This window comes from Lissotriton vulgaris, chromosome 8 (assembly GCF_964263255.1).
Source record: "Lissotriton vulgaris chromosome 8, aLisVul1.2, whole genome shotgun sequence".
Taxonomy (NCBI): Eukaryota; Metazoa; Chordata; class Amphibia; order Caudata; family Salamandridae; genus Lissotriton; species Lissotriton vulgaris.
Genome location: NC_141696.1, coordinates 1,407,374,446 through 1,407,401,413, shown reverse-complemented (window position 1 = coordinate 1,407,401,413; position 26,968 = coordinate 1,407,374,446). Strand labels below are relative to the sequence as shown.

Here is a 26,968-nt window from a genome sequence, read left to right as displayed (position 1 = left end):
AATTAACATCTGACCCTCAATCCCTCTCCCCTTTGATATCTCCTACCCCAAGGCCTCATTGGTCATTACGCGCCCAGTCTCGTTGAATCCCATTGCTAACATTCCCCCTTTCCTTCTACCCCCAAATCATCGTATTCTTTTATTTTGTCATACCCTCTTCTTTTACCTGCATATTGGGTTGCTGCCTCTTCTGTTCTTCTTTTGTTTTACGGTGAGCCCCCTTATGCTGTGAAACTTGTTGTGTTCTGGAATTGTGCATGACTATGGTTCCACCTTGTGCTTTACCACTTGCTTTGTTATTCAAGAGAGTCTGCACAAGTATCCGCGGTATTTCTAGTTTTTGGGACAGGTAGATGTGGAATCTCTGTCCCTATTATACTTGCAGACTGTCCTTTCTCTCTTCTTGCCATACAATCCTGGTGTAGATTCATGCAGGGACCAATGAAATGAAGAGCATTGTCAGAAGTAAACCTGACCATACAAAGCTCTCTACCAGGCTAGTTAAACACATACCTATAACAGGAAGACTCTGAAAATGTAATAAGTCAAAATTATGTTTATTTAGACCATCTCAGACAGTGCATTGCACTATTTTACCCCTTAACTCACATGGCTGATGAGGTGTGCTTCTAGGAGCAGGGGACAATATGTCAGAAGCCAAAGGAAAACATTGAAGTCTATTTCTTAGTGCTGTTGTAAAATTCCTTGTTTTGTCTGAAGGTTTTCTGTCGACTTACGTTCTGAATTCTGGAAGTTGGGAAGTAGCTGGATCTGCTAAGCTGTGGAATGAAAGGTGCACAAAGTCGAATCGAAGACCTGGCTCACTTGCAACAGATTCTTCTTGTGTTTTCTACCGCATGGTTTCTGATCCCACGGTAAGAGCTTGAAACACAGTGTTAGCTTCCAAACTCTAGTTCACTTCAAGTCATGGTATTGTAATTTGAAACAATCCACTGATCACCCATTATAATAATAAGGATCTGTCACTACTAATCGTACCCAGGGACTGCCGCTGGGCCTAAAAGTAAATAGAACTAGCCGCTTATTTTATTTCCTAACATAAGAGGTACTAAAACATTGAATTTCAATGAAATGCTAGTCTTCTGCAGGACCTTTTATTTCCCTACACGCTATGAGAGGAAGCTAATGTATCTCCCCCTGAAATCTCCAGAAAGTCTGGTTTATAAAAAGGATATTCTGTGTCAGGTTATCAATAGAAGGCATCAGATTTTTATGAACGGTGACCACAAGTATGGGGGTGAAAGTAGGCAGGAAAACAGCCCAGACATTCTTTGTTGCCATTTGATTTGAGATGAAGTTAGCACTTATTGTAAATGAAAACTGCTATATTGCAAGAATCGGCCTTAACGCAACTGCTTTATAGCCAGATAAGAACTTGCATGACTAGTGTGAGCCCCCCTTACACCCTTCCTGGACCCCCCAGGATACCTTTTTCAAAAAATAGATTTTTTCAGGCTTCCTCTAGTGAAAGTCTCACATGGGCAAGACATAATAAGACGCCGCCTATACAAATATTTATGGGTTTTATTTGGTTTCAGATGGATGTTTGACTAAATGTGTGATCTTATTCAGGATGGTGCTGTTCCTAGAGTTGTGTGAGTACATCTGAGCCGCCTTGTAAAACCAATGTGAATAACCCTGTATTACCAGTGCATGCCATTAAAGAAGTGTATTATTCAGACGTTTTCCTGAGTTTCATGTTACCCTGACTACGAAACTAGAAGCGTGGTCTGGCATGTGATTACATAAAAAGGTGGACATTTTCATGTCTCCGAGCACTATAATAGTTGTTTTCATTTTCCTTGTTGTGAACAAACCGTCTCAGTTAAAACAGTGGAACATTGAGGATGACATAGGTTAAAGTGAGTTGAGTCAAATAGGTTCCAAAGGCCCATTTGAGATTGAAGTTGCTTTATTGCCACATATCTGATTAAACTGTTACAAAGGTAGTGGTGGATAGATTTTTGTTGCTCATCCAAATTTAATGATACACTACCAAAAATATGAGGGCAATATAATTAAAACTCTAGTTCTATAGTGCTATTCAATTTGACACACTGCCACCAGATATGGCAATATGAGATGGTTGAAATCAGTTTTAGCTAAGTCCTGCACTTGAAAATATGCTTGACACCCTTCTTTACCTTCAGTCTAACCTTATATGATAGAGGCTTCTAGCCACAAATTCCTTACCTTAGAATAATCTCCAGGCGTCAGACTGGATCCGGAAAATGTTTCGAGAACAGTACCCCAGCGCTTCGGATGTTGCCGCTCTTCAGCTCTGTGTGGCATCATCTTGGTCGTCTGTCCCAGAAGAAATAACTGTGGTGCCTATATACGCGCCGCATCAGTGTCCTGACATCAGTTATTTTCTTTCTGTGCCAGTCAGGGCAGATCCGGAAAAGAGCTACCCCAGTCACTATTTGACTGAGGTTTTTTCAACCCTTTTGTCGAAAGATTTTCAGACTTTGGCTTCGGGTATGGCAGGGATGCCCACAAGGAAGGCTGGTTTCAAGCCCTGTGGCACCTTTCACTGACAAATGTTGGTGATGAATCCACACCTCGTCTGCCTTTGGTGCCTCAAGCGCGACAGTAACGCCGAGACCTGCGTTGATTGTCGCGCCACGTATCCCAAGACGATAGGGGGGTGGTCATTCAAGCTACTTGACGTGCAACGCATCGACGGTCTCAGTCCAGGTCGACAGGAATGTCTTGGAATCGGTCATGGAACCACTCCAAGCGCTCGCCGTATCAGTCGAAGTTGTCAGAGTGTTGGGGTAAGTCCCACAAATGGATGAAAAGCAAGAAATCAAAGAGGCCTTCGACTGTGCCCGGCCCATCAAAGTCATCCGACGAGAATTAGGAGCAGCAGCATTCGAGGCCTGGCTCTGCATTGCACATGGGCCGTCTGTTTGCCCACAGATGTTACCTGCTGTTCATGGTGGGCTATGAGCACTTTCAGTTTGCCCCGCTCCCCATTGACCTTATCAGTGCACCTTGGGTGTTCACCGAGGTGATGACAGTGGTTGCAGCTCATTTGCAGAGATCAGGGGTTGAAGTCTTTCCCCTATCTTGACGACTGGCTGTTTGAAGGTGGACTCGCCCCAAGTGGTCATCTCCCACCTCCAGACTACGGCGAACATCCTGAACTAGCTGAGGTTCGCTATCAACGTGCCAAAGTCACACCTTCTCAGGTGCTCCTTTTCATCGATGCTGGTCTGGACACTATGCAGTTTTGGACTTATCCTCCAAACGGCAAGTCCAGGATATTTGGGCTATAATACCAAAGTTTCAGCCTCTAGCCCTGATTTCGGTGAGACTGACTCTGAGGCTGCTGTGCCTCCTGCATCCAGCTTGTGATGCATACCCGTTAGCATATACGGGCTCTGCAGTGGGACTTGAAGTTCCAGTGGGAGCAGCATCAGAGCAACCTCTGACATGGTCCAGATCACGGAGGGCACTGCAAAAGATCTTCAGTGGTGGCTGCTGAACCATCATTAGGTCAGCGGCAGACCCCTTGCCTTACCAGAGCTGATTGTAGTGACCGACTCGTCACTCTTGGGCAGGGGCGGCCATCTGGGAGAGGTGGAGATCAGAGGACTCTAGTTTCTGGCAAAATCTGGGCCCCAAATCAACTTGTTGGAGCTCCGAGCAGTCTGGCTGGCATTGAAAGCCTTTCTAACTTCCATCAAAGGTAGGCTTGTGCATGTGTTCACGAACAACACCACTTCCATGTGCTACTGAAAAAACAGGGCATGGTGGGGTTGTAGACCCTTTGTCAAAAGTCCCTGTGCCTCTGGACATGACTGCAATGTCCGGGCATTTCCCTGGTGGTACAACACCTGGCAGGGTCTCTAAACACCAGAGCGGACAAACTCAGCCAAAGATGCAAAGCGGATCACGAGTGCGTTGCCAACCGAAGGTGTGCAAGGTCTCTTTCAGCAATGGGAAGATCTTTGGTTAGATCTGTTCGCCACCATCTAGAACATTCAATGTCAGTAGTTCTGAGAACTGGACTTTCCTAGCTGTCTTTCGCTCTGAGACGCTTTTCGTCTTGAGTGGAGCTCCGGCCTCCTTTACGCCTTTCTGCTAATACCATTCCTGCCCAGAGTTCTCAAGAAGATCAGGATCGACTGGGCCGAAGTCATCCTTGTGGCTTTGGACTGGGCTTGAATATTCTGGTATCCTGAGCTGTTGAGCATGGCCATCGGTCCTCCAGTCAGGCTGCCTCTTTCGGAGGATTTCCCAGTCGCAGCGCAGGGAAGGGTTCTGTCATTGCTCCGCCTTCATACGTGGGGATTTAGCGACTACAATTGGCAGCTTTTGACCATCCACCCGAAATCTGCAATGTTATTATGGCAACCCAGCGTCCCTCCACCAAGTCTGAATATGCCAGCTATTAAAGTAACTTTGTGGCATGGTGTATAGAAACACAGGTCAACCCTTTATCCGCACCCCTTTCCCTAGTCCTTTTGTTTATACTTACCCTAGCTCACCAGGGTTCTGCATTGGGCACATTACTAACTCTGCTTTTCTGTGGGTGTCGGTCAACTCTTCGTGGGGTATGTTGGAGCCAAGAAAGGGAAGAGTGTGTAGAAATGAACCATCCCCTAATGGATTGTGTGCTGCATTATGATCTGCTATGCATTGTCTAAGAAGCAACCCCCGGAGGGCTTGCATGCTCATCCATCAAAGCAAAAGCTGTGACCACTGTTTTAACACACAAAGTTCCGGTTCTGGACATCTGTCTAGCTGTGGGCTTTGTTGCAGATGTTCACCAACCACTACTACCTGGACAGTCAGGCCCGTCGGAATGGGCACTTTTCCTGGTCGTTCCTGTGCCCTGCAGGATTTTCTAGTCTAAATCTGGTTCGCAGACCCTTCTCTAGGGAGTATTACTTGGGCATCTATTCTAGCTGCAGATTCCTTATTTTAGAAGTCTTTCTCAGATGAACCAGTTACTCGCCTTTGGTAACTTTTTATCTGGGATACACTCTATCCAGACACAGATTCCTTACCAACCCACCCATCCTCCCCACTCTGCGAACGGAGTTTGAGGTACCGGACTGCACCCTTTTCAGGGCCCTAGTTCCACTCACTAGTGGTCTGTGTTCTCTGTTACTGGCGTGGAAAATCGCGAGAAGAAACTGATGTCAGCGCTCTGGGGTAGTGCCTATAAAGGCACTGCACATGCCACATCGGGCACAGACAATGCCTTGTGGAGCCGAATGACGTCCCCTACCTGCACACAGGGATACTGCTCACGAAAACCACTCCGGATCCAGTCTGCACTGGGGGATTATTCTAAGGTTAGGCATCTTCAACTTGATGGAGTCTCTACCAGAAAAGGCATTACCGAAGGTAAGTAACTTGTTCATTTCTTCATGCAGCCCTTGAAATGTTACTTGTATTGTCTTGAAGAAGTCCATTTAGGGGATGATGCCTGTCTTGGATGGCTGCTTTATTGAGGTTATCAGTAGGAACAAGTATAAAGCCGTGCACTTAGCATCACTTTTATACAGATGATGGACGTGGCCCTTGTCTTGTTGTCATATAATCAAGTTTAAAAATAAATCTGATCGCAGATTTCGAATCACATGGTACTCTTAGCTTGTGAAGCATTATGATGATGCCGGTTATCAAGTTTTGTTAACAATATCTCGAGAGAATGAGAATTTAATAAAGTTTGTTGTTGCTCTGCAAAACAGTGAAACACCGTAACTTGGAATGGCATAGGATAAAAGCAGAGGGTGAAGGGCCTAGTTTGAGTGTATTGTATATTATTATCAAAGGTTCTGATTTATAAAGATATTTCCAGTTGTAAGTAATGTATTACTTAATCCTGAGTTTGCAGAAGTAGGCGGCACCTGCTCCCAGAAAAATACGAACCTGGTTCATGGATTGTTTTTGGGTCCCGTTGTGGGGAATGAGGTTAAGGAATCCTGGGCAGAGGGTCTGAAGAAGCTGTGTGTATCTTGAATTTATGTTTTTTGCCTTCTACTTGAAGTGGACATATTCTTGGTGGGTAGTTATTATTTTCCGGGCCGATGATGGCTACATAATGTGTATGTATTTATGTGCCGTTTTTTCAAACCTATGATTCAAACTAAGAGTCTTGTCAGTTCTATGATTAACTGGAGATTATTGCATTTTGGGTAGTTTTCTTGGGCGTTGACGTCATCCAGCAATTTAATGTTTGCATATGTCATGGAATGCAAATACTGTTAGCCTTTGTGAATGCTGATGAGCATGATATATATGATTCTATCAAACAAATACTCCTGGGCCATATTATGCAGTATATCTTTCTGTACACTGGCAAAAATGGAAATGGTCACTGACATACAGGAATGAAATGTCCACTGGCCATCCTAATTGTCTAACTGCCCAATTATACCTAAAAAGGGTCAAATGCATATCACACTGATGCAGTCATTTAATGTGTTGGAGAATATGTGGGATCTAATATCATTATTCCATGAATGCTAAATCATAATTGAATTGCATCAGGATGAGTGGTCCCAGAATCTTCACCCCTCCTCAAAGCGGTTAGAGGTTCTGGGGTTTTCACATGGCCCCCAACAAAGGAACACTATGTTTGATAGCAGACTGTGTTGACCTTCAATAGATGGTTTAAAGAAAATGCCACGGATGGTTGAAACCCGGCAAAAGAAAACCAGGGTTCTTGTGGGATACAGGAGGGCAGAATGAAGCAAGGAAACATGAAGAAAAATGCAGATGATGAGTAAAACAGAGAAAATTAAATGGACCGACCAGGAAAGGTATTTCATTGAAAATAAATGACAAAGGCTTGTCATTGGTAATGAAAGAGGAATCATGGTAAAGTATTGATACTACTACCTAAATGCAAATAAGATACCCAGTTGTTGTGGCAAATATTTCCCAGAAAACGTCACCTCCCAATGATGTTATGAGAACAGAGGTGCAAGAGGCAAGGAGGGAGGATCAATATGGTCAATTTCAAATTCCACAATGTAACTAGTTAGTAATGATAAAATGTCTCAATGCAATATCTTTGGTTTCACACTGTAAAAACAATTATATTGTGTGCAACAAAAACAAATGCTAAGCAAAAGTTTGATAGTTATTTGGTTTCTTAAAAAGTGAAAGCTTTGTCCTCATGTAGGCTGTTTTAGTAGTTCTGATTTCTGGGTTTGTATGCCACCAAACCCTATACATTAATTTCATAGTATTGCCAAACAGCCTATTAATCCCCGAGAAGTGTTAAATTGGAATGTTCTAAATCATAGCATGGTAACCTTTTGGTCAGCACCTCTATGGACAGTCATTTGACCAAAAATGCTAATAATTTCTTGTTTGCTTTTCAGTCACTAGTCTGCCAGTGCACCAGCCATGTGGCCGAGGATCAGCAGTTTCAATGGTGTGAAAAGGTAAAAAGAATATATTGAGCATTGTCGAAAGTGTCACAAATCTTACAGTGACGGAGTTCACTACACTTTATCTACATTTTGAAATTTCTTATCTGATTCCAGACATTTCCATTTAGGTTAGAAAAAGGTCTGTCTCATTTTTATTCTTATCCTGACCACATTATATTTGAAAAAACAATCCTTCTACTTGTAACCACATTACAATCATTGCTTATCAAACCACTGAATGAATCCGTTACAATGGTCAGTCTTTGAGTTCATCAAGTGAATGCCGAAACATTCAGGTAAAGGTTTGGAGTTTGGATTGGCACACATTGAAGAATTTGGTTCTAGCACTAAAACATAAGAAGTATCAAATGGAAGTAGATTCATTTGTTAGTCATAGGTCACTGAAAAGGTGGCCATCCAACCAAAAAAAGGTTGACATTTTTAGCCTTAGCAAAAGATGAGGGGAATCTTTCCTCAAGATCAATTTGGTAGGAAACATGGCTTGAAGAACATTTCCAATCCCAAGATGGGAGTTTACTGTAGCACCAAGGATGAAGGCTTTGTCTTGGGTGTCAAACGAAGATATTGAAAGGTTGAGTTGGTACATCTACCTAATTGGTTTTCTTTCACTAACCATTCCAGCCTGCAGGGTAAAAGTTAGTTGTTCACCTTTTAAGTGTATATATTCCCAATGGATAGAGACAAAAAATTAAGGGACCGATTAGGATTGCGGTTTTTCCGCATCCTCTGGGCCGGCGGAAGTGTCCGCCGGCACGGAGGATGCGGAAAAACCGCTGCGGAGCCTTCAAAGACCCCCTGCCAGATTAGGATGGCTGGGGGGTCAGGAAGACTGTCCGCGCTTTTCCGCCGCGGTCGCCTAACGACCGTGGCGGAAAAGCTCTAATATGGAGGCGGTGTCTAACAGACACCACCAGCCATATTAGGATGGGTTTAACAAATGCCATTCCACTGTGGCTTCTCCGCCGTGGAAAGGCATACGGTGTTTTCTTTGGGGGCCCGTTGCGGGCCCCCAGTGTGACTGGGGGGGGTGGAGGGTGCACATGGGGGGTACCTATGGAACCCCCCTGCATTTGCATGTACAAAGCGGCAGGTACCGCGTGGTGCCTGCCGCTTTGTGCATGCAAATGCGAAGCATGCATATTTAACCTTGCGGCGGGTGCTGCTTCAAGCAGCACCCGCCTCAATGTTAAATATTGAGGATGTGACCACCAGGGTGGCGGTCACATCCTAATTGCACTGGAGGAAACGCCGCAGCCCCTGTGGACGTTCCCTCCACCTCGGGGTCGCGGACCCCTAAGATCTGAAATGATGCCCTTACGGCTATTGTGTACTGCTTTGTGCATGCAAATGCGAAGCATGCATATTTAACCTTGCGGCGGGTGCTGCTTCAAGCAGCACCCGCCTCAATGTTAAATATTGAGGATGTGACCGCCAGGGTGGCGGTCACATCCTAATTGCACTGGAGGAAACGCCGCAGCCCCTGTGGACGTTCCCTCCACCTCGGGGGTCGCGGACCCCTAAGATGTGAAATGATGCCCTTACGACTATTGTGTACTGATTTTGAAAATTCATACCATGGCAGAGTTAGGTTTTTATCGTGAAGACTAATCGGCTATAATAGTATCTATGGATTTAGTATAATAATAATTGCGTCTTTTGATGTGTGCCCTTAAGAAGCGACATTGTAATTGTTTAATGTTATGAAACGTGTGTTGGCTTGTTGAAGCATATTTCGGACAAATGTATAACAAACTAGGTGGCTTTATGAGAACCATTTAATCAGAAGCAAAGAATGATTTTTTGTATATATATATATATATATATATATATATATATATATATATATATATACATATACACTAATATTTTATATATGTGGATGAATGTTGTAGAGGCTCACCTCTTGGAGTTTTGAAATTGCCAGTTGTACCTGGGAGGGGGAAGGGGGGGCTGTATATTCCCTATTCAGCTTTAAATTGACCGGTTATCCCATGTGCCTTCCTTGTGTAAAGGTAGTATAGGGAGTGTAAGGATGCCTATGCAAGAAGTGCAAGTGGTTATTCAAATTCAAATACATAGTACACTATTGACCCTTAATACCAAAATTTGCAAGCATGTGTGAACTCGCTTCCCTTGAAAAGTTTCAGCTGTTATAATTTTTAGCTTCTCTTTTAGGTTGTTTTATTAGCTTTGGTACACCAGTATGGTACAGTACCTTGTCCTAGATCTTTCACAAATTAACTTGCTTATAAAAGTCTGCCTGTCCCCTTCATTATGCCACTCGCAGTTTGTTCATGCAATTTTACACTTTATTACCAATGACTAAAAAAGCTTTGTGCTTTTATTTTTCAGAGTTTGTAATACTAAGTTCTTTCGTAGATTAACACAGTTTAAATTATGTCTTGAGATATGTTTTGTAGATGTTCTTTCATTTCTTAACTGATAGGTTAGATGGATATGAATGATTTTTTTTTATTAAGCTGCAGCTCTTCCTTGATCTAATTGTGTGCGACTACTCTTCTAAGTCCATTTAGCTGTGATCTAATCAATAACTATTAAGTATAAACTAGTTGATGTAATTTGTGTGACTATCCCTGTTCAATCTCGCGAAGAAGGACAAGGGCTTGGAAGGACCAGCAAACAGGCCCTAATCAATAGTGCAAATCAAAGGAGCCGACTCTTCCTGGGGGTAAAAAAGGGAGGGCAGGGAAGGAAATGGGTGTTGAGTTGAGACACTAGATGGAGTGCGTGGTCGCACTGGGAATGCTCCAATAAGGAGCAAGGGCCCTCACACACCCCAAGGGGTGCCATGCTTCATCATAGGGCAGCTCCTTGTTGGGCTTGCGCTGCAATGCCCACCGGGCCCCGCAGGAGGGCTCTTTGCCAGAGTTCATTTCTGGTAATGGTCGTGAAGCTAAGTGTTATGAGGGAACTTGTGTGACATGTGTAAAAGTGAGAGAAAGTGCAAGTGATTTTTTTAAAAGTTACAAGGAACTCCAAGTGTAATTTTATTCTCTGGGTCTTTGTGATATGTGTTAAAAACGACTAATGAGTCATGGACTGAAGGGGTAGAGATTATACCCGCTTCGGTCTAAAGAAGTGTGTGTAGTTTGTGACTCTTCAACATGTTTATTGCCCTGTAGTGTCCAAATGGATCTTGGCATTTCTTCAGGACCTAAGATTCATCTACTACTCAAGGGGAAGGTAGTTCCTAGGTAGTGTGGTAAAAATAACAATAACATCCCCTGTAGTAGTGTGAGAGGTTAAAATTGGTCTACCTTCTTGGGGATATGCACCTGGAGGGGTAAAAACAAACAATTGTTGGTTACGTTATCTCATAACTTATGAGTCCTTGACGAGGAACAACATAGAGGGAAGGAGGGTGGGGAGGAAGGACAGAAATAGACCGGGGGATGTAGGCATAGAAACCTAGACAGAAGTGCAAACAGTTCAGATTCAATTGTTACTCAGTTGTGCACTGAATTCAAAGCAATGTGCGGTAATTCACATTGCCGTTTTTCACGTTATAGTACTGAATAATGTGGCACACAGATCTACTCCATAAATACACCTACTCATTGTATCAAGCATACCAAAGTATCATGTGGCCTTGCCATGTGATAGTACATTTACTGTTGGTGAATAGTTGCGCCAAGGGGAGTGATGATGCTCCCCCTTTTGCATTCTATCACCGCATGTGTTCCTCTTTTCTACCCCGACAGACGACTTCACCTCATTTGAGGAATGTGACTGCCCCAACCGTGGAAGGCCAGGGCGCTCCACCGGGGTTGTGCGGTTTTGAGTTTCTTCGAGGTTCACAGGCTAGTTGCGGATGTGCCCCAATGGCTCCCAACTATCTCGAAGTCCCCGGTTGGTGTGACTGTTTATGGCGGGGGAAGGGGATGCTGGTAAATAATAAAATGGCCTGCCTAAACAGGGGTGTGGGAAGGGGGTGTGTGGAGCACGGGTCGTGTCGCTGTTGGGCCAGTGGGGATTGAACTTACTTGAATGAAGATCCTCAACATACGGGACCTACCTGCACCTGGCTCGCACGGAACGCGCTAGTGCTGGACTTCTCATCTGAAGTATACGTGTGTTGACCGAGCCTAGGCTGCTGACTAGTGTGTCTATGACGGGGGATATGGCAGCCATGTTGGGTTCTCACTGTTCTGCTTAGATGATGCATTGTCTGATAACGGGAACGTAGCTCCAGTCTGGAGTGGAGCTCCATGGCGGCCATCTTGGGTAGCCTGATGAGTAGTTATTGGCTGCCGTAAATAACAAAGAGGGACCGGAATCACGTGTGGTCGGTACTGTTCATTAGTTCCCCTGTGGTGGACCATTGTTAATGGTAGTCGAGGTGCTGCTAACCTCGCCATGATCTGGTGGGATTACAGGATAGTGGAAAGACACTACTCTAAAATTGGGCAATAGGGCAGCCGTTTATGGTGGACTATTGTGTAGATACAGAGTGACCATTGTCTGTTGCAATCCTTAAATCCCTGCACCGTGTATGGTGTGTAGTTGATGGGACGACTATTGTAAGTCAGACAAGAATGTCTCTCCCATAATATGTACTCAAAGCTGGTCCATACTGCATTCTTTACCATTAGGGTTACAAAACCGGTTACGTGTGAATGGAAGACATAGGGGCATATGTAGGTAAATCTATTTTTGCGATTCTGAAAATGCAATTTTTTTGCGAATCGCATTTTCGGAATCGCAAAACGGGATGTAGATAAAAAATCGCTATAAAAAATCGCAGAATCATTGTGCGATTACTCAAATAGCGATTCCTTATTAGCGAATTCGCTAATAAGGAATCGCAAAAACGGGAAAAAGCAATTCAGGTGCAGAATGATGACATCACAACCAGGAAGTGTGACTGCCCATGCTGCACCTAATTGCCTGCACCTGTTCCTGAGTCAGTTGCTGCCTGAGGACAGTGAGGAGGGAGTGTAGTTTTGTCTCTGCAAGTAAAAGTAGCTGAAATGGAATCCCAGGGGGGGGGGGAGTTGCAGGCTGAGGAACACAGCAGGAAAAGAAAGCAAAAGTTCTCTGAGAGGGAGCTTGAGGTATTGACTGAGGAGGTAGTGAGGCAACATGACCTCCTGTTTGGGAAAGCCTCACTCCATGTTCCTGAGGCCAGGAAGAGAAAAATATGGACTGATATCCAAGAGAAATGCCATAGGTGTAACCCACCGTACCACCGAGGACTTAAGGAAGAGGTGGTACGACATGAGGCAGAGATCTAAGGAGAGGGTGGCCACCATATTGGCAAAGGCAACTGGAGTTGGGACCTCCACTGCACCAGATCCGACGCCCCTGGAGGAGTTGGTGGAGGGCACACTCATTCCTGAGGCAGTGACGGGCGTGGCTGATCTTGATAGCTCCGACAACAGACACACCAGAGAAGGTAAGATGCATGCCCATATCCCCAAAACATACCCATCCCACTAATACCCCAAAATACCCATGCATGAATAGGAATCCGGTCCATGCTTTGAGGGTCACCCAGTATTGCATTATGGGAAATGTAGTCCCATGCACTGAAACCTGGTCCTGTAACACATAGAAAGGGTACATAGGGAACAGTCATACTAGCAATGTGCAAAATAGACAAGTAGTTATGTAATTTGTAGTATCAAGTGGTTTATTGCCATGAAAAAAAAAATGACACACAACTCGTGTGCTATTTTTGCAGCTGGACCTATAACACAGGACACAGTGGCTGCAGTGGGGGAGACAGCAACAGATGAGGTCAGGGCAGGAGAGGCAGGGTGCCACACGGGTCAAACCATCAGTGCAAACCAAACAGCGCAGAATTGTTCCTGCACTAATACCAATGGTATCCGAGTATACGGATACTGAAGAGGGCACACGGGCTGCAGAAACACAAATCCGAGTGCAGGCCACAACACAATCCTGCGCACCAAATACAGCTGGCAGTGGTGCAAGACAGAGGGCACGGTCAAACACCAGCAATGCCTCCTCAGGTACAGACTCCGTCTTCTCAGGGCTGGAGGGTAATATGTTGCGTGTACAGCGCCTCCAAAGTAAGGGTATAATGTCAATCAGGCGCCAGCTAGCACAACACAACCGCCACATGTCAAAGCTGAGACTTGGGGTGACCGCAATCGCACAATCAATCAATCAATCAATGACACTTGTAAAGCGCTCTACATACCCGTAGGGTCTCAAGGCGCTGGGGGGGGGGGGGGGTGCCGCTACTTCTCGAACAGCCAGGTCTTCAGCTTCTTCCTGAAGGAGAGGTGGTCTTGGGTCAGGCGCAGGTCGGTCGGGAGGGAGTTCCAGGTCTTGGCAGCCAGGTAGGAGAAGGACCTTCCTCCTGTAGTCGCTCTTTGGATGCGGGGGACGGCGGCGAGGGCGTGGTTGGCTGATCGGAGGTGGCATTTGGGAGCGTAGAAGTTGACTCTGCTGTTGAGGTAGCTCGGGCCTTGGTCGTGTAGGGCTTTGTGTGCGTGGGTGAGGAGGCGGAAGGTGATTCTTTTGCTGACGGGGAGCCAGTGAAGGTCTCTCAGGTGTCCGGAGATGTGACTGGTTCGTGGGATGTCGAGGATGAGTCTGGCTGAGGCGTTCTGGATCCGCTGGAGTCTCTTCTGGAGCTTGGCGGTGGTACCGGTGTAGAGGGCGTTGCCGTAGTCCAGTCGGCTGGTGACGAGGGCCTGGGTGACGGTCTTCCTGGTCTCGGTGGGGATCCACCAGAAGATCTTTCGTAGCATGCGTAGGATGTTGAAGCACGTCGAGGAGACGTTGTTGACTTGCCTGGTCATGGAAAGGGAGGAGTCCAGGATGAAGCCCAGGTTGCGTGCATGGTCTGTCGGTTTGGGTGCGGTGCCCAGGGCGGGAGGCCACCAGGAGTCGTCCCAGGCGGAGGGTGAGGGGCCCAGGATGAGGACCTCCGTCTTGTCTGAGTTCAGTTTTAGGCGGCTGGTCGTCATCCACTCGGCTACCTCTTTCATCCCTTCGTGCAGGTTGGCTCTGGCGGCGGTGGGGTCGTTGGTCAGGGAGAGGATCAGCTGGGTGTCGTCGGCGTAGGAGATTATGCTGAGGTTGTGTTTGCGTACGATGGCCGCGAGGGGGCTCATGTAGACGTTGAAGAGGGTGGGGCTCAGAGATGATCCTTGAGGGACGCCGCAGATGACTTCGGAGGCCTCTGACTTGTACGGTGGTAGGCGGACTCTCTGTGTTCTTCCGTCGAGGAAGGAGATGATCCATTCCAGCGCCTTGTCCTGGATTCCGATGTTGCTGAGGCGCCGTACTAGGGTGCGGTGGCAGACCGTGTCGAAAGCCGCGGAGAGGTCTAGGAGGATGAGGGCCGCTGTTTCTCCATTGTCCATCAGGGCTCGGATGTCGTCGGTGACGGCGATGAGGGCGGTCTCGGTGCTGTGATTGGCTCGGAAGCCGGACTGTGAGGGGTCGAGGGATCCGTTCGTCTCGAGGAAGGCGGCCATCTGCTTGTTGACGGTCTTCTCGATGACTTTGGCTGGAAACGGGAGGAGCGAGATGGGGCGGTAGTTCTTGAGGTCGGTGGGGTCCGCTGTTGGTTTCTTGAGTAGGGCGCTGAGTTCGGCGTGTTTCCAGCTGTCAGGGAAGATGGTGGTGTCGAAGGATGTGTTGATGATGTCTCGCAGGTGGGGTGCGATGACAGCGTCGGCCTTGTTGAAGACGTGGTGAGGGCATGGGTCGGTCGGTGATCCGGAGTGGATGGAGTTCATTGTGCGGATGGTGTCTTCGGTGCTGATCGGGGTCCAGGCGTGGAGGGTGGTGGTGGGGGGTGGTTGTTCGGTCATAGTGTGCGTTGGTTGGTTGTTGAAGCTGTTGTGTATGTCCGCGATCTTGTTGTGGAAGTATGAAGCGAGGGAGTTGCAGAGGTCTTGCGATGGGGTGATGTCGTTGTTTCCTGCGCTGGGGTTGGAAAGCTCTTTCACGATGTTGAAGAGTTCCTTGCAGTTGTGTGCGTTGTTGTCCAACCTGTCCTTGAATGCTGTTTTCTTGGCGGCGCGGATCAGCTGGTGGTGTTTCCGGGTAGCAAGCTTGAAGGAGGTCCTGTTGTCCGGTGTCCGATCCCTTCTCCAGACTTTCTCGAGGGCTCGGCAGTTCTTCTTGGAGCTCTTGAGTACGTCGGTGAACCAAGGGGCCTTCTTGCTGCCGGGTCTGCTAGGCGGGGTCCTCAGTGGGGCGAGTTCGTCCGCGCAGTTGTTGATCCACTTCGTGAGGTTGTTGGCGGCCTGGCTGGGGTCCGCTGAGCTAGCAGGAGGGTGCTGGCTCAGGGAGGTGGTGAGCTGGTCTGCTGTGATCTTGTTCCAGCTTCTGCGGGCGGCCTGTTGTTGGTGGTGGTGGGTCGTCGTTCTCTTGAAGGTGAAGTGGACGCAGCTGTGGTCCGTCCATTGAAGCTCTGTGGCGTGGCTGAAGTCGATGTCTGTGCTGGAAGAGAAGACTGCGTCGAGTGTGTGTCCGGCGAGGTGGGTGGGGGTGGACACCAGTTGCTTGAGTCCCAGGTTGGCGAGGTTGTCGAGCAGGGTGCTGGTGTTGCGGTCGTTGTTGTTCTCCAGATGGAAGTTGAGGTCTCCCAGGAGGATGTAGTCAGCGGAGGGGAGGGCATGCAGGCTGACGAAGTCGGCGATGTCCTCGCTGAATTGTGTGCGTGGTCCAGGGGGTCGGTAGATCAGGGTGCCTCTGAGGGTGGTGTTCGGGTTGGTGTGGATCTGGAAATGCAGGTGTTCGGCGCTGGTCAGGGTGTTGTCGGTGCTGGTCGTGAGACGGATGGTGTTCCTGTGGATGATGGCGATGCCTCCTCCCATCTGGTTGGCGTTTCGGTCCCTCCGGACGATCTTGTAGCCCTCTGGGATAGCGATGGCGATGTCGGGAGCTGAAGAGGCGTTCATCCAGGTCTCCGTGAGGAAGGCAACGTCAGGGGCTGTGGCGTCTAGGAGGTTCCAGAGTTCGATGGCGTCTCTGTGGACGGAGCGGGTGTTGAGCAGGATGCACTTGAGGTGGGTGCTGCTGGTGTTCGGCTTGGCGGGTGCTGGTGCGAGGCTGGTCCGGGTGCAGGAGAACTTGCAGGCGTGGCAGCTGAAAGGTCCGTGGGTACGTCGCGGGGTGGCTTGATGGCATTCTGGGAGTCGGTCGGTGTTGAGTGCGGTGAGGGTGGCGGCGGAGTACGTCAGGCGGGTCGGTCGGGCTCCTCGTGGGCCAGGGGTCCTGGCACTGGGCGCGGTCCAGGCGCGGACGGGCGTAGACGGGCTTACCTTTGGCGCGCCTTCGGCGCACAATCGGCGCGCCCGCTGCGCGTGACCGCTGCGCGTTCGCACGGTCGCCATTTAAGGCGAAGTGCGCGGGTGGGCGGAGCAGCTGGGAGGCGGGAGCGGGGAGGGAACAGAAGAGAAAGGGGCGGGGCTTATGGCGGTGGCGGGAAGCGGGGAGGGAGATCGGCGAGGTAGGCGGGCAAGCAGGAAGGAGACAGGCACAATGGAGGACAAAACACGAGGAGAACACGGCACAGCAACAAAACAGGCAACAATTTAGGTCAAAAACGGGGGAAAAGCAGTGAGAAAACGATCTAAGGCACAGAAGGAAAACAAGCACAAATTACAGTCAAAAACGGGCAAAAACCAAGGGGAGCGCTCGAGGCGGCAGCGAGGCCGGCGCTGAGTCGGTTGAACTGAGGTGTGCCATAAAGAATAACAAGAAAGAAAAGGCGGCAGCGAGGCCGGCGCTGAGTCAGAGGCAGGCACTGGGGGCACACGCAGCAGCTGGTGGCCGTGCGGCGCGGGGGTGTCCCACAAGTACTTTGGAGGCAAATCTGAGGGAAAGCAGAAGGGATAGGCAGGCCTGGCACAGGGAACAACATCGGCTACACACCCGCCTGGACCAGTTCACAAAGTCTGTCAGCCGGCAATCCACAGCAGTATCCATGCTAGCACGGCGAACAATAAGCATGCAACATGAGATGGCACACTGCTGCCAGGACGTTGCTCGGGGCCTGGTGCAGGTGACACATGCACTAGACAAACTGCGGGCTGTTGTCACTGGGGTAATTGGAACACCAGGGAGCCTGGACACAGATTGGCAATCCAGCAGGAGCACACCGACTCGACCAATACCTGCTGAAAGGCGTAGGAGTGGGCGTCAAGGCAGAGCTATGGATGACAACAGTGAGGCAAGTGCACACGCTGAAGGAGGGGCATCAGGGCGTGCACGCCGGAGGTGAAGGGGTGGCATGCATCAATGGCATGTTTTGAGGCAACACATGTCATGAGGACTACCAAACTCACTATCATGATGGCACTGTGGAGAAGTGTGGCTCAGTGGTTAGAGGCGGCAGACCCAGAAGCTGAGATCGGCCGTGGACCAGGGTTCGATTCCCCGCCTCGGCGGGTCTCGGGCTCAAAAATTCCACGAAGTCGACAATTCTCGCTCCGGTGCCTACTCGACTCACGGGGGTCACACTCTGCGACTCTGGGCAATAGCTTGCTTAATCTCCACTACGGCCCCTCGTGGCGGGATGCCTGGCTTTCACCTTGTGGATACCCGGCCGGGTTCCCTAAGCAAGCGCCTTAGGACCCCTGGGTTAAAGTGCGCTATATAAATCGAAACACATTTACAAACACATTCACATTTACACTGTGAGGACAATAACATGTGCTACCAACAACGTTACAGTCACACTGCGTGACCTTTCACATCCTGCAGTTAAGGGAATAAAGTTATTTTATTTTCATCAACATTGGTCATTGTGTTATTTATTTTCACCTAGAAGTAGTTCTGTGTGATGTCATCACGTCTCAGGCGCCCGGCAGCTGCCCCGGCTCCACCTGCATGTCTGCGTTGGGGAGCTGGATCCTCCTCATCTGATGTGTCTGATTCTGTCAGATCCACTGGGGTGCCCTTCTTGGTAGCGATATTGTGTAGCATTGTGCAGGCCACCACAATCTTGCAACACGTCTCCGGGTTGTACTCCACTCTTGTGGAGGCACCAGAAACTGCTTTTAAGGATTCCAAAGGTACTCTCAATGGTGGCTCTTGTGGCTCTGTGGGCAGCGTTGTACCACTGCTCAGCAGCTATGGATGGATTGAGATAGGGTGTGAGGTGTAGTCCCGCAGGGCATAGGCACTGTCTCCTGCAGGGATAAAGTATGTTGATGTTTATTAAGATACTGCAAGTACAGACATTTCATACTATTGTTTGTGTGCGCCAAACAATTACCTAGCAGGTATCCCTCTCCAAACTCGCCATTTGTGAGTCTGCGATGTAAACCACAGTGTTGAAAAATGAAGGAATCATGAGTGCTTCCAGGGAATTTTGCTACTATATCTGTGATCACATGTTTGGCATTGCAGACTACCTGGATGTTTAAAGAATGGTATGACTTTCTGTTTCTAAACACATACTCATTGTGTGATGGGTGGACAGTACAACATGTGTTCCGTCTACGCAGCCAATCACGTGGGGGAATTGAGCAATTAGGTAAAAATCTTGTTTTGTTTGGTCCAGTTCATGGTGTCTGGAAATTTGATGTGGTGATGCATCATCTGCATCATAGCATTGAGGAAAGCGTAAAAGTGCACTCTGTGAGACCCCTCCTGCTGTGGCTATTACCCCCTGAAAACTCCCTGGCGCTAGGAGGTGCAGTGAGCACAACACCTGCATGTGTGTGGGAATGGTGTGGGCCCTGTATGTGGGGTGCTCCAGCATGGGTGTCAGCTCCTCTTATCAGCTCCAGGATACTTTCTGGATGCAGCCTGTAGTGCACATGGATGTCCTTCTCAGTGTGTTGGAAGAGGGTGATGCGTGTCTTGTAGATCCTCTCATGGGGTATCCTCTCTTCAGCCTGTCGGATACGCAGCCTCCTGGCAATTACATAAAGCCCAGCCATTGTGAGAAGCCACTGTTGCATTTTGGGCCAGTTTAAATAGGTTCCACCTGATTACCAACTGGTCTGAGTTGGTGGTATTAGAGAAGTGCAAAAATGCGAATTTCGTAAAATCGCAATTTGCTATTTTTACCTACATAGCAAATTGCGAAATCGCATTTTTGCGTCACGGTGTTAGCGAAATTCGCAATTATTGGGACGCAGCTTGCGAATTCGCAATTTTATTTGCAGAATCCATTACATGCAAAATTGGTAATCGCTAATTTTGCGATTAGCAATTTTGCTTGGCACATTACTTACCTACATCGCATCACACACTTTTGCAATCGCAAACACCCAAGATTCTACGAATTTCGGGGTTTGCGATCGCAAAACACTTACCTACATATGGCCCAAAGTCCCTCTACTGCGTGATCAAGGTGCCACAGGGGGGTGAGCACCAGCAAGAGGGGGAGTGGTGTGTTACTGGTGAAGGAAGGGGAAGCAGAAAGAGAGGATAGTGATGCTGTCAGCTATCAGGTTCATCTTTGGATAGATATAGGTCTGTGGGTGGTAGAGGACGGGGGACCAATGGGTGTGCAACATGATGTAACATTAAAGTGGTGAGAGTCATGAGCAGTCATGCTTGTGCCTGGTGTCTCAGGGTGCACACGGAGGTACGATTGTTGGTTACTGAGTCAGCTCACCCCATGGAATCCTCATTAAGTCCAGTTTGATGTGTTGTGAGGTGGAAACCCCACTGTTGTTGCCTCAAAAGGATGGCTTGTGGGGTTATGTAGGTGTGAGATTCTAGGATGGTCCATGCTATATCTTCATGTGTGTGTCCAGACTCTTTATAATGAGTGAGCATTTCGGTCATTGTTTCTTTTACATCTAATGTTACTGCGATGTTCCTTGATCCTTAATTTCACTGCTCGTGTCATCATGCCCACATATCATTTCTCGCATGGGCACGTGATCATGTACACACAGTTTTTGGTGTTACAGTTCATGTGTACCCCCTGGACCCAGATGTCTGAGAGGGTTTGGTCAATCTGTGTGGAAGCGCATGTAAGGGGGCATACACTGCATGTGCCCCATGGATGATGTCTTCTCACGGGGGGGGAGGCCCCATAGTTGTAGTTTTTGTGTGTTCTTTTCGGGGGTGGCCTAGTGTGTCTTATCTGGTCCATTGTTTGCTGTTCGTTTGAAGCCAAACAGGGGGGTGCCTAGTGTCCTAGAACCTGTCTACAAAATGGGCCAGTGATTTTTATTTTTATGTGGTTAGATTGTGGGCTAAAGGATGTCACACATGTAAAGTCTGCGTTGTCTTATGGTGGTGGCTGTCATACCTTAATAGGCTGTTGCAGTCTGTAGGTTTTTTGTATGTTTTAATGGACAGTCTACCCTTGCTAAATGTGTGATTGATAGGTCAAGGAAAGGTATGTCGCTGTCCGAGACCATTTTACTGATTTCAGAAAATGATCTAAGGTGTTGATCCTGTTGTGGAATTCAGTGCAGGTATCGACTGCTCTCTGCCATAGGATCAGTATATCGTCGATATACCATCGCCTTGTTAGTATGTTCATTTTGTATGGATTGTTTGCGCTTTCGATGTATTTTTTCTTGAAGTTGGCCATATAAACACAGGCCAAGCTCTGAGCAAAGGTGGCCCCGATCGAGGTGCCATGGGTCTGGTGGCATAGTTGGGCTTCAAACTTGAAATAATTATCCTTTAGCGCTAGGGTCGCACACTCCATGATGAAGCTCACTGGGGTAGGGGCAGTCCATTTCTCCTCCCTCAGAATGCCCTCTACCCCCTCCAGTGTAGCATCCTGAGGTATGTTTTTGTACAGTGCCTCTACGTCTAGAGTGATGAGGAGGTCAATAGGGTGGTCCTCACCCATTGATCCCAGCAGATTGATGACTGCTGTTGTGTCTTTTAGAAATTACGGGATCTTTGTTACTAATGGTTGCAGAAAATGGTCGCAGAATTGTGACAGGGCATCAAGTATTGATCCTATGCCAGAGACAATAGGTCTCCCTGGTGGTGGTCTGATCGCTTATGAATTTTGGGGAGGGTATAGAAGTATGGTGTCCTGGGTTAGTCTTTCATCAGAATTGCCGCCTCCTTCTTGCTAATCCAGCCCTGTGTTTCCGCCTCAAAAGCAATGGAGGCGATATGTCTGGTTAGGCGCCTGGTGGGGTCCTCCCTGATGGGGGTGTAGTAAATATTGTGGGATAGTTGACGTCTGCACTCTCAGCTGTAGTCCTCTGTGAACTGGATGAATATGGCCCCTACCTTGTCTGCAGAATTGATCGTAATAATGGTGTCTGTGCCCAAGGTTCGCATGGCTGTGGACACTGCTTTTGACATGTTGTGAAATGAATTTCTTTTAGGTGTTAGTTTGACCTTTTTCAACACTGCTTGTTCGAAGGTGAGTACCTCTGGTGGGACCAAACCCGCTGCTGGGGTAACGGGACCAAACCCGCTGCTGGGGTAACGGTTGAGGGGTTGTGGAGATCCAAGTCATAGTGGTCCATGGGTGGTTGATCCTGGAAGAAAGCACGAACCCGGATCTTCTTGAAAAAACAATGGAGTTCTTTGGCTGTTCTGAAGTCATCCTCTCAGGTGTGGGTACAAAGGCTAGGTAGGCTCTTGCGTAGAACGTTTTTCTCAAAATTGGTATGTGTTCTAGAGGAGAGACATATCCCAGTTCACAAACAAATAATTCAGAAACTTTTATTTCTATTATTGACCTTAAGCAAATTACAAGGGCATCTCATAATTGTATATATTTTCTAGTATGCAATCAAAAATATTTTTTCAAGTAATGTTGGTACTAATTACAGGTGATTACATCTTGAAAAGCTTAATCCAATCTCCTCTAACAGAGATCCGTATTTAGCATTTCTTCCATTAAGAGTTTTTGCTGCCATAGGTGAAAATGCTGACATACGACGGTCATTCCATACCATTTTTATTTATTTATTTATTTTCTTTTGAAGGTTTTATATAGCGCTAGCTCCACCCAAGGGTATCATTTACAATGGTTATAAACAACAAAGCAACAATTTTTATGAGCAAAATAAATTATACAGGTGGTCTGACATAGTAAAAAGAAAAATTTAGAGTACGTAGTGAGATGAGTGAATAGAAGAGAACAAAAATCATTTAAAAGAACAAGAATGTTGTTATAGATAACAATTTTACAGTGTACCAGGGAGGGTTCGGCGGACATAGTAGGGTGTGGGAGAGTATAGTAGGGTGAAGAGTGGAGGGATTTGAGAAAGAATGGGCTGGTAAGGGAGGGGAGAGGGGTGTGGGAGTGCCAGAGGTCGGCGGTGTTGCCCAAGGAAGGAGGGGGGAAAGTAGTCAAAAAGGAGATCAGGGAATTAATTTCCCTAATATTTAGTAGTGGGGGTAAGAGAAGAAGAGAATTCGTGCTTCTCAATGTCCGGGTGCAGCCAGCTTTGTTGAGTTTGGTTGAGAGGTAGATTGGAGTATTCTGATAGAGGGCTTTGTGTGTTATACAGGCAATTTTATAGGAGGATCTGCTTCGATGGGGAGCCATTTGAGGACCTTGAGGGCAGGTGAGATGTGGTCAAAACGTTTGCAGTTAGTCTGGCTGCGAGGTTGAGGACGGATTTCACAGGGGCAAGGTGGATTTTGGGAGTACCAGAGAGAAGGGCATTTCCGTAGTCTATTTTAGATCGAGCAAGAGCTTGGATAACTAATGTGAAGTCTTCAGCTGGGATAAAAAGTTTGATTTTTTTGAGATGCCGGAGCGTGAAAAGTGCACTTTTTGCTGAGTTCTTTACATGGGAATATAGCGTGAGTTTGTTGTTGATGGTGATGCCGAGTGTTTTGACAGATTCGGCGAGGGAGAGAGAGCAGTTTAGGGCATTAAGGTCAGCGATCCAAGTTTGAATGAGGAGAGGATTGTTTTTGGGAGAGAAGAGGATGATCTCAGTTTTGTTAGGGATGAGTTTGAGATGGTTGTTGTAGAACCAGGTTTGGATCTTGGTTAGTGTAGTGTTAAGGTGCAGTATATCAGAATGGGATTTTATTTTAAAGTACAGTTGGGTGTCGTCAGCGTACAGGTGATAGTTGATTCTGGCTTGTTTAAGTATGAGGGTAATGGGTTCCATAAAGATGTTGAAAAGGGCGGGAGAGAGGATGGATCGGGGACACCTAGGGAGAAAGATGTTGGGCTCGAGAGGCAGTTTTGAATTTTAATTTGTTGGGTTCTATGTTGGAAGTAGGAGGTGAACCATTCAAGGACCGTGCCACTGCGGCCGAAGCGATCTTTGAGTGCATTGAGTAAAATTGGGTGGTTAATTGTGTGATTAATTGCCCATGCATGCCATTCCTGGCATGCATGCACACTTAAGCCAATAAGTATGTTTTTAGGTCTTGCCTAGCTATCGCGTAATTGATGCTTTGCAAGAATTAAGAAAGGGACTTTCGAAAATGCTCCTAAAGGCTGCAGGCGGATTGGGTACAGTGCATGTGCGCCCGGCACGCACCATTTGTCAGCTTGCAGCCTTTGGGAGCACTTTCGCAGCCGCTTTGATGTTCTCAGTGAGCCGCGCGGCCACTGAGAACATCAAATCGGCCGCGAAAGTGATCAGCATTTGCCATGGTTCTTGGAGTCTAACAGCTTTTATAGCAGTTCCTTTATATCCCATTCACTTGTATCTCTTATACGCAGTGCAAACGCAGTAGGCCAAACATGGAATCTCTGTAAGTGCAACGAAGCCTTCCTGGCTTCTGCGGAAAGTAAAATAAGGACCATTAAGTTGCTTACAAACGTCTTCTGTTGCTTATTATTACGCTGTGAGGCTCCATGAAAGAACAAGTTATTAGACATCATTCTATCCATAATATGCATCATCTAACAGTTTGCTGCAACATCTGGGACTGGGGAACAGCAGGAGAGAATATTATTCAACAAGAGACATTTTGATGCCCCATCGGACTCCCGGAGGAGGCACAATGTCGTGGGGAAAAAAAACAGTTAACAAAATATGCAACTGTTCACCATGTTCCAAACACTGTGTTTCATTGTGGCTGTCTGCAAAGTTTAGTTGAGGCTTTCCGCTTTTTCCACCCTAGCCCCGCCAACTTCAGCAGATGACAGATAACAAACACCACGGACGCACAGGCAGCTGAAAGGCTGGTCGTCATTCCTGAGCCCAAAACAGAAGAGGAAGTGTAGAGGTAATGATAGAATCACCCTCCTAGCAGATTTATACAAACAAAAAGATTCTATCAATGTGCAATGGTGATTTTTATTTTTATTTTCAATGATTGCAGTGTAATGCTAAACTCTCTCTTATAGAATGGAAAGACGAGAGCACAGTGTGCTTTTTAAAATACCCCTCACACACTAAAAAAATCCTTTAGTGTCATGCTTCATCATAGGGGTCTTGCCATCCCTCTACGGGGCGGGGCGTGCTACGACCTACGAACTACGCGGGAGCACTAGTTGTTGTGACAAAGGCTATGTGATGGTGCAGTGTAAGTGGTATCAGTGAAATGTAGGGACCTAGCTAGTGAGTGTGATAAAAAAGAAAAATTAAAAAATCCCTGGCTAGTGGAAAAAATACATTGTATTCAGTTCTCTGGCTGGGAACATTAAGAAGGGGGTTTTGTGGTAGAGCAATTAGCTTGCTACCTGGTCAACATGTTTCGTAGGCAGTCCCCTACGGCCTACTCATCAGGACCTTCTAATGGTCCCTACTGCGAAGTGCTCGGTTTGTAAAGTGGTAAGCCTACTGTCCTATAAACTGGCAGCAAAAATCGGCTGCTAGTTTGGGCTACAGGGCATGAGCTGGCCCTACTGAAAACGTACTTGATTTTCAATTGGTAGTCAAAAATATTGACCTATTGCGGTCTTAGTTCGACAATTGTTGCATGCCCCATGAGCTGGCAGACGAAGGGTTTTTCACTCGGTAGAATTTACCGCATGAGTACAATGCCTCGTTCCTACCCTTGTGCCGCTCCGTGACTCGTCCACGGAGCGGCACAAGGGTAGGAACGAGGCATTGTACTCATGCGGTAAATTCATGAGTACAATGCCTCGTTCCTACCCTTGTGCCGCTCCGTGACTCGTCCACGGAGCGGCACAAGGGTAGGAACGAGGCATTGTACTCATGCGGTAAATTCTACCGAGTGAAAAACCCTTCGTCTGCCAGCTCATGGGGCATGCAACAATTGTCGAACTAAGACCGCAATAGGTCAATATTTCTGACTACCAATTGAAAATCAAGTATGTTTTCAGTAGGGCCAGCTCATGCCCTGTAGCCCAAACTAGCAGCCGATTTTTGCTGCCAGTTTGTAGGACAGTAGGCTTACCACTTTACAAACCGAGCACTTCGCAGTAGGGACCATTAGAAGGTCCTGATGAGTAGGCAGTAGGGGACTGCCTACGAAACATGTTGACCAGGTTGCAAGCTAATTGCTCTACCACTAAACCCCCTTCTTAATGTTCCCAGCCAGAGAAGTGAATAAAATGTATTTTTTCTACTAGCCAGGGAATTTTAAATTTTTCTTTTTTATCACACTCACTAGCTAGGTCCCTACACTTCATTGATACCACTTACACTGCACCATCACATAGCCTTTGTCACAACAACGAGTGCTCCCGCGTAGTTCGTAGGTCGTAGCACGCCCCGCCCCGTAGAGGGACGGGAAGACCCCTATGATGAAGCATGACACTAAAGGATTTTTTTAGTGTGTGAGGGGTATTTTAAAAAGCACACAGTGCTCTCGTCATTTCTGAGCACCATTCATTTTTACGTTAAAAAATAGCTACACGTGTATGAATAGATGTGGCCTCCCAACAGTATTTGCCAACAGCCCTCTTCCTACTGTTAAAAGTTACCCCAAAATATATTGTGTCCTAAAGTGTAGATAGGAGTATTATTAGCACACTCATTTTATCGAATTCGAAGACTGACTGGAACTTGGCCACACCTGTGCAGGATATGAATACATGACGGGCAGGTTAAATACGCTTTTCTACAGCTCGTGCTCAGTCCACCAGTCTATCTCACCATTTCTGCAATGGATCCGTCCGCGGCCGACAGTGAAATGGGAAACAATACCTGGGCCCTGGGGAGGCATGTGCTGTGTCTGTGGAACATTCCATGCATAGTGTCATGGGCAGGGGAGCAGGAATGGATTGAAGCTTCCCCCATTGCTTGACCAGCTAAAGATGGACGTGGACAGGTGCCCAAAGCGTGTCCGCCTCTCAGGGACCGGACAACGCGTGTCAACAGTCAGTGTAAAATTCCTCTCACACAACACCACACCTCACACAACACCTCACACAACACCTCACACACACAGCACCGCACACACCACACACACACACAGCACCGCACACACCACACACACACAGCACCACACACACAGCACCACACACCCACCACACACACACACACACAGCACCACACACACACACACCACACACACCACACACACAGCACCACACACACACACCACACTACACACACACAGCACCCCCCACACACACCACACACACACACACACACACACACCACACACACACACACACCACACACAACCACACTGTCCGTGCACACTTTCACCAGACACAGACACCATAAGTTGCCAGTGCA

At 47.5% G+C, this 26,968-nt stretch overlaps 1 protein-coding gene across 1 annotated transcript in view; it reads left to right on the top strand.

The window, feature by feature from the left end:
* The window catches only part of PSMG1 (proteasome assembly chaperone 1), a 101,713-nt gene that overhangs the window by 42,373 nt on the left and 32,372 nt on the right, over window positions 1-26,968 (top strand). Inside the window, exons 3-4 of the mRNA XM_086935422.1 lie at window positions 721-875; window positions 7,371-7,433. Of these exons, the coding sequence (XP_086791548.1) occupies window positions 721-875; window positions 7,371-7,433 (218 nt within the window). The remainder of the gene's footprint in view (window positions 1-720; window positions 876-7,370; window positions 7,434-26,968) is intronic.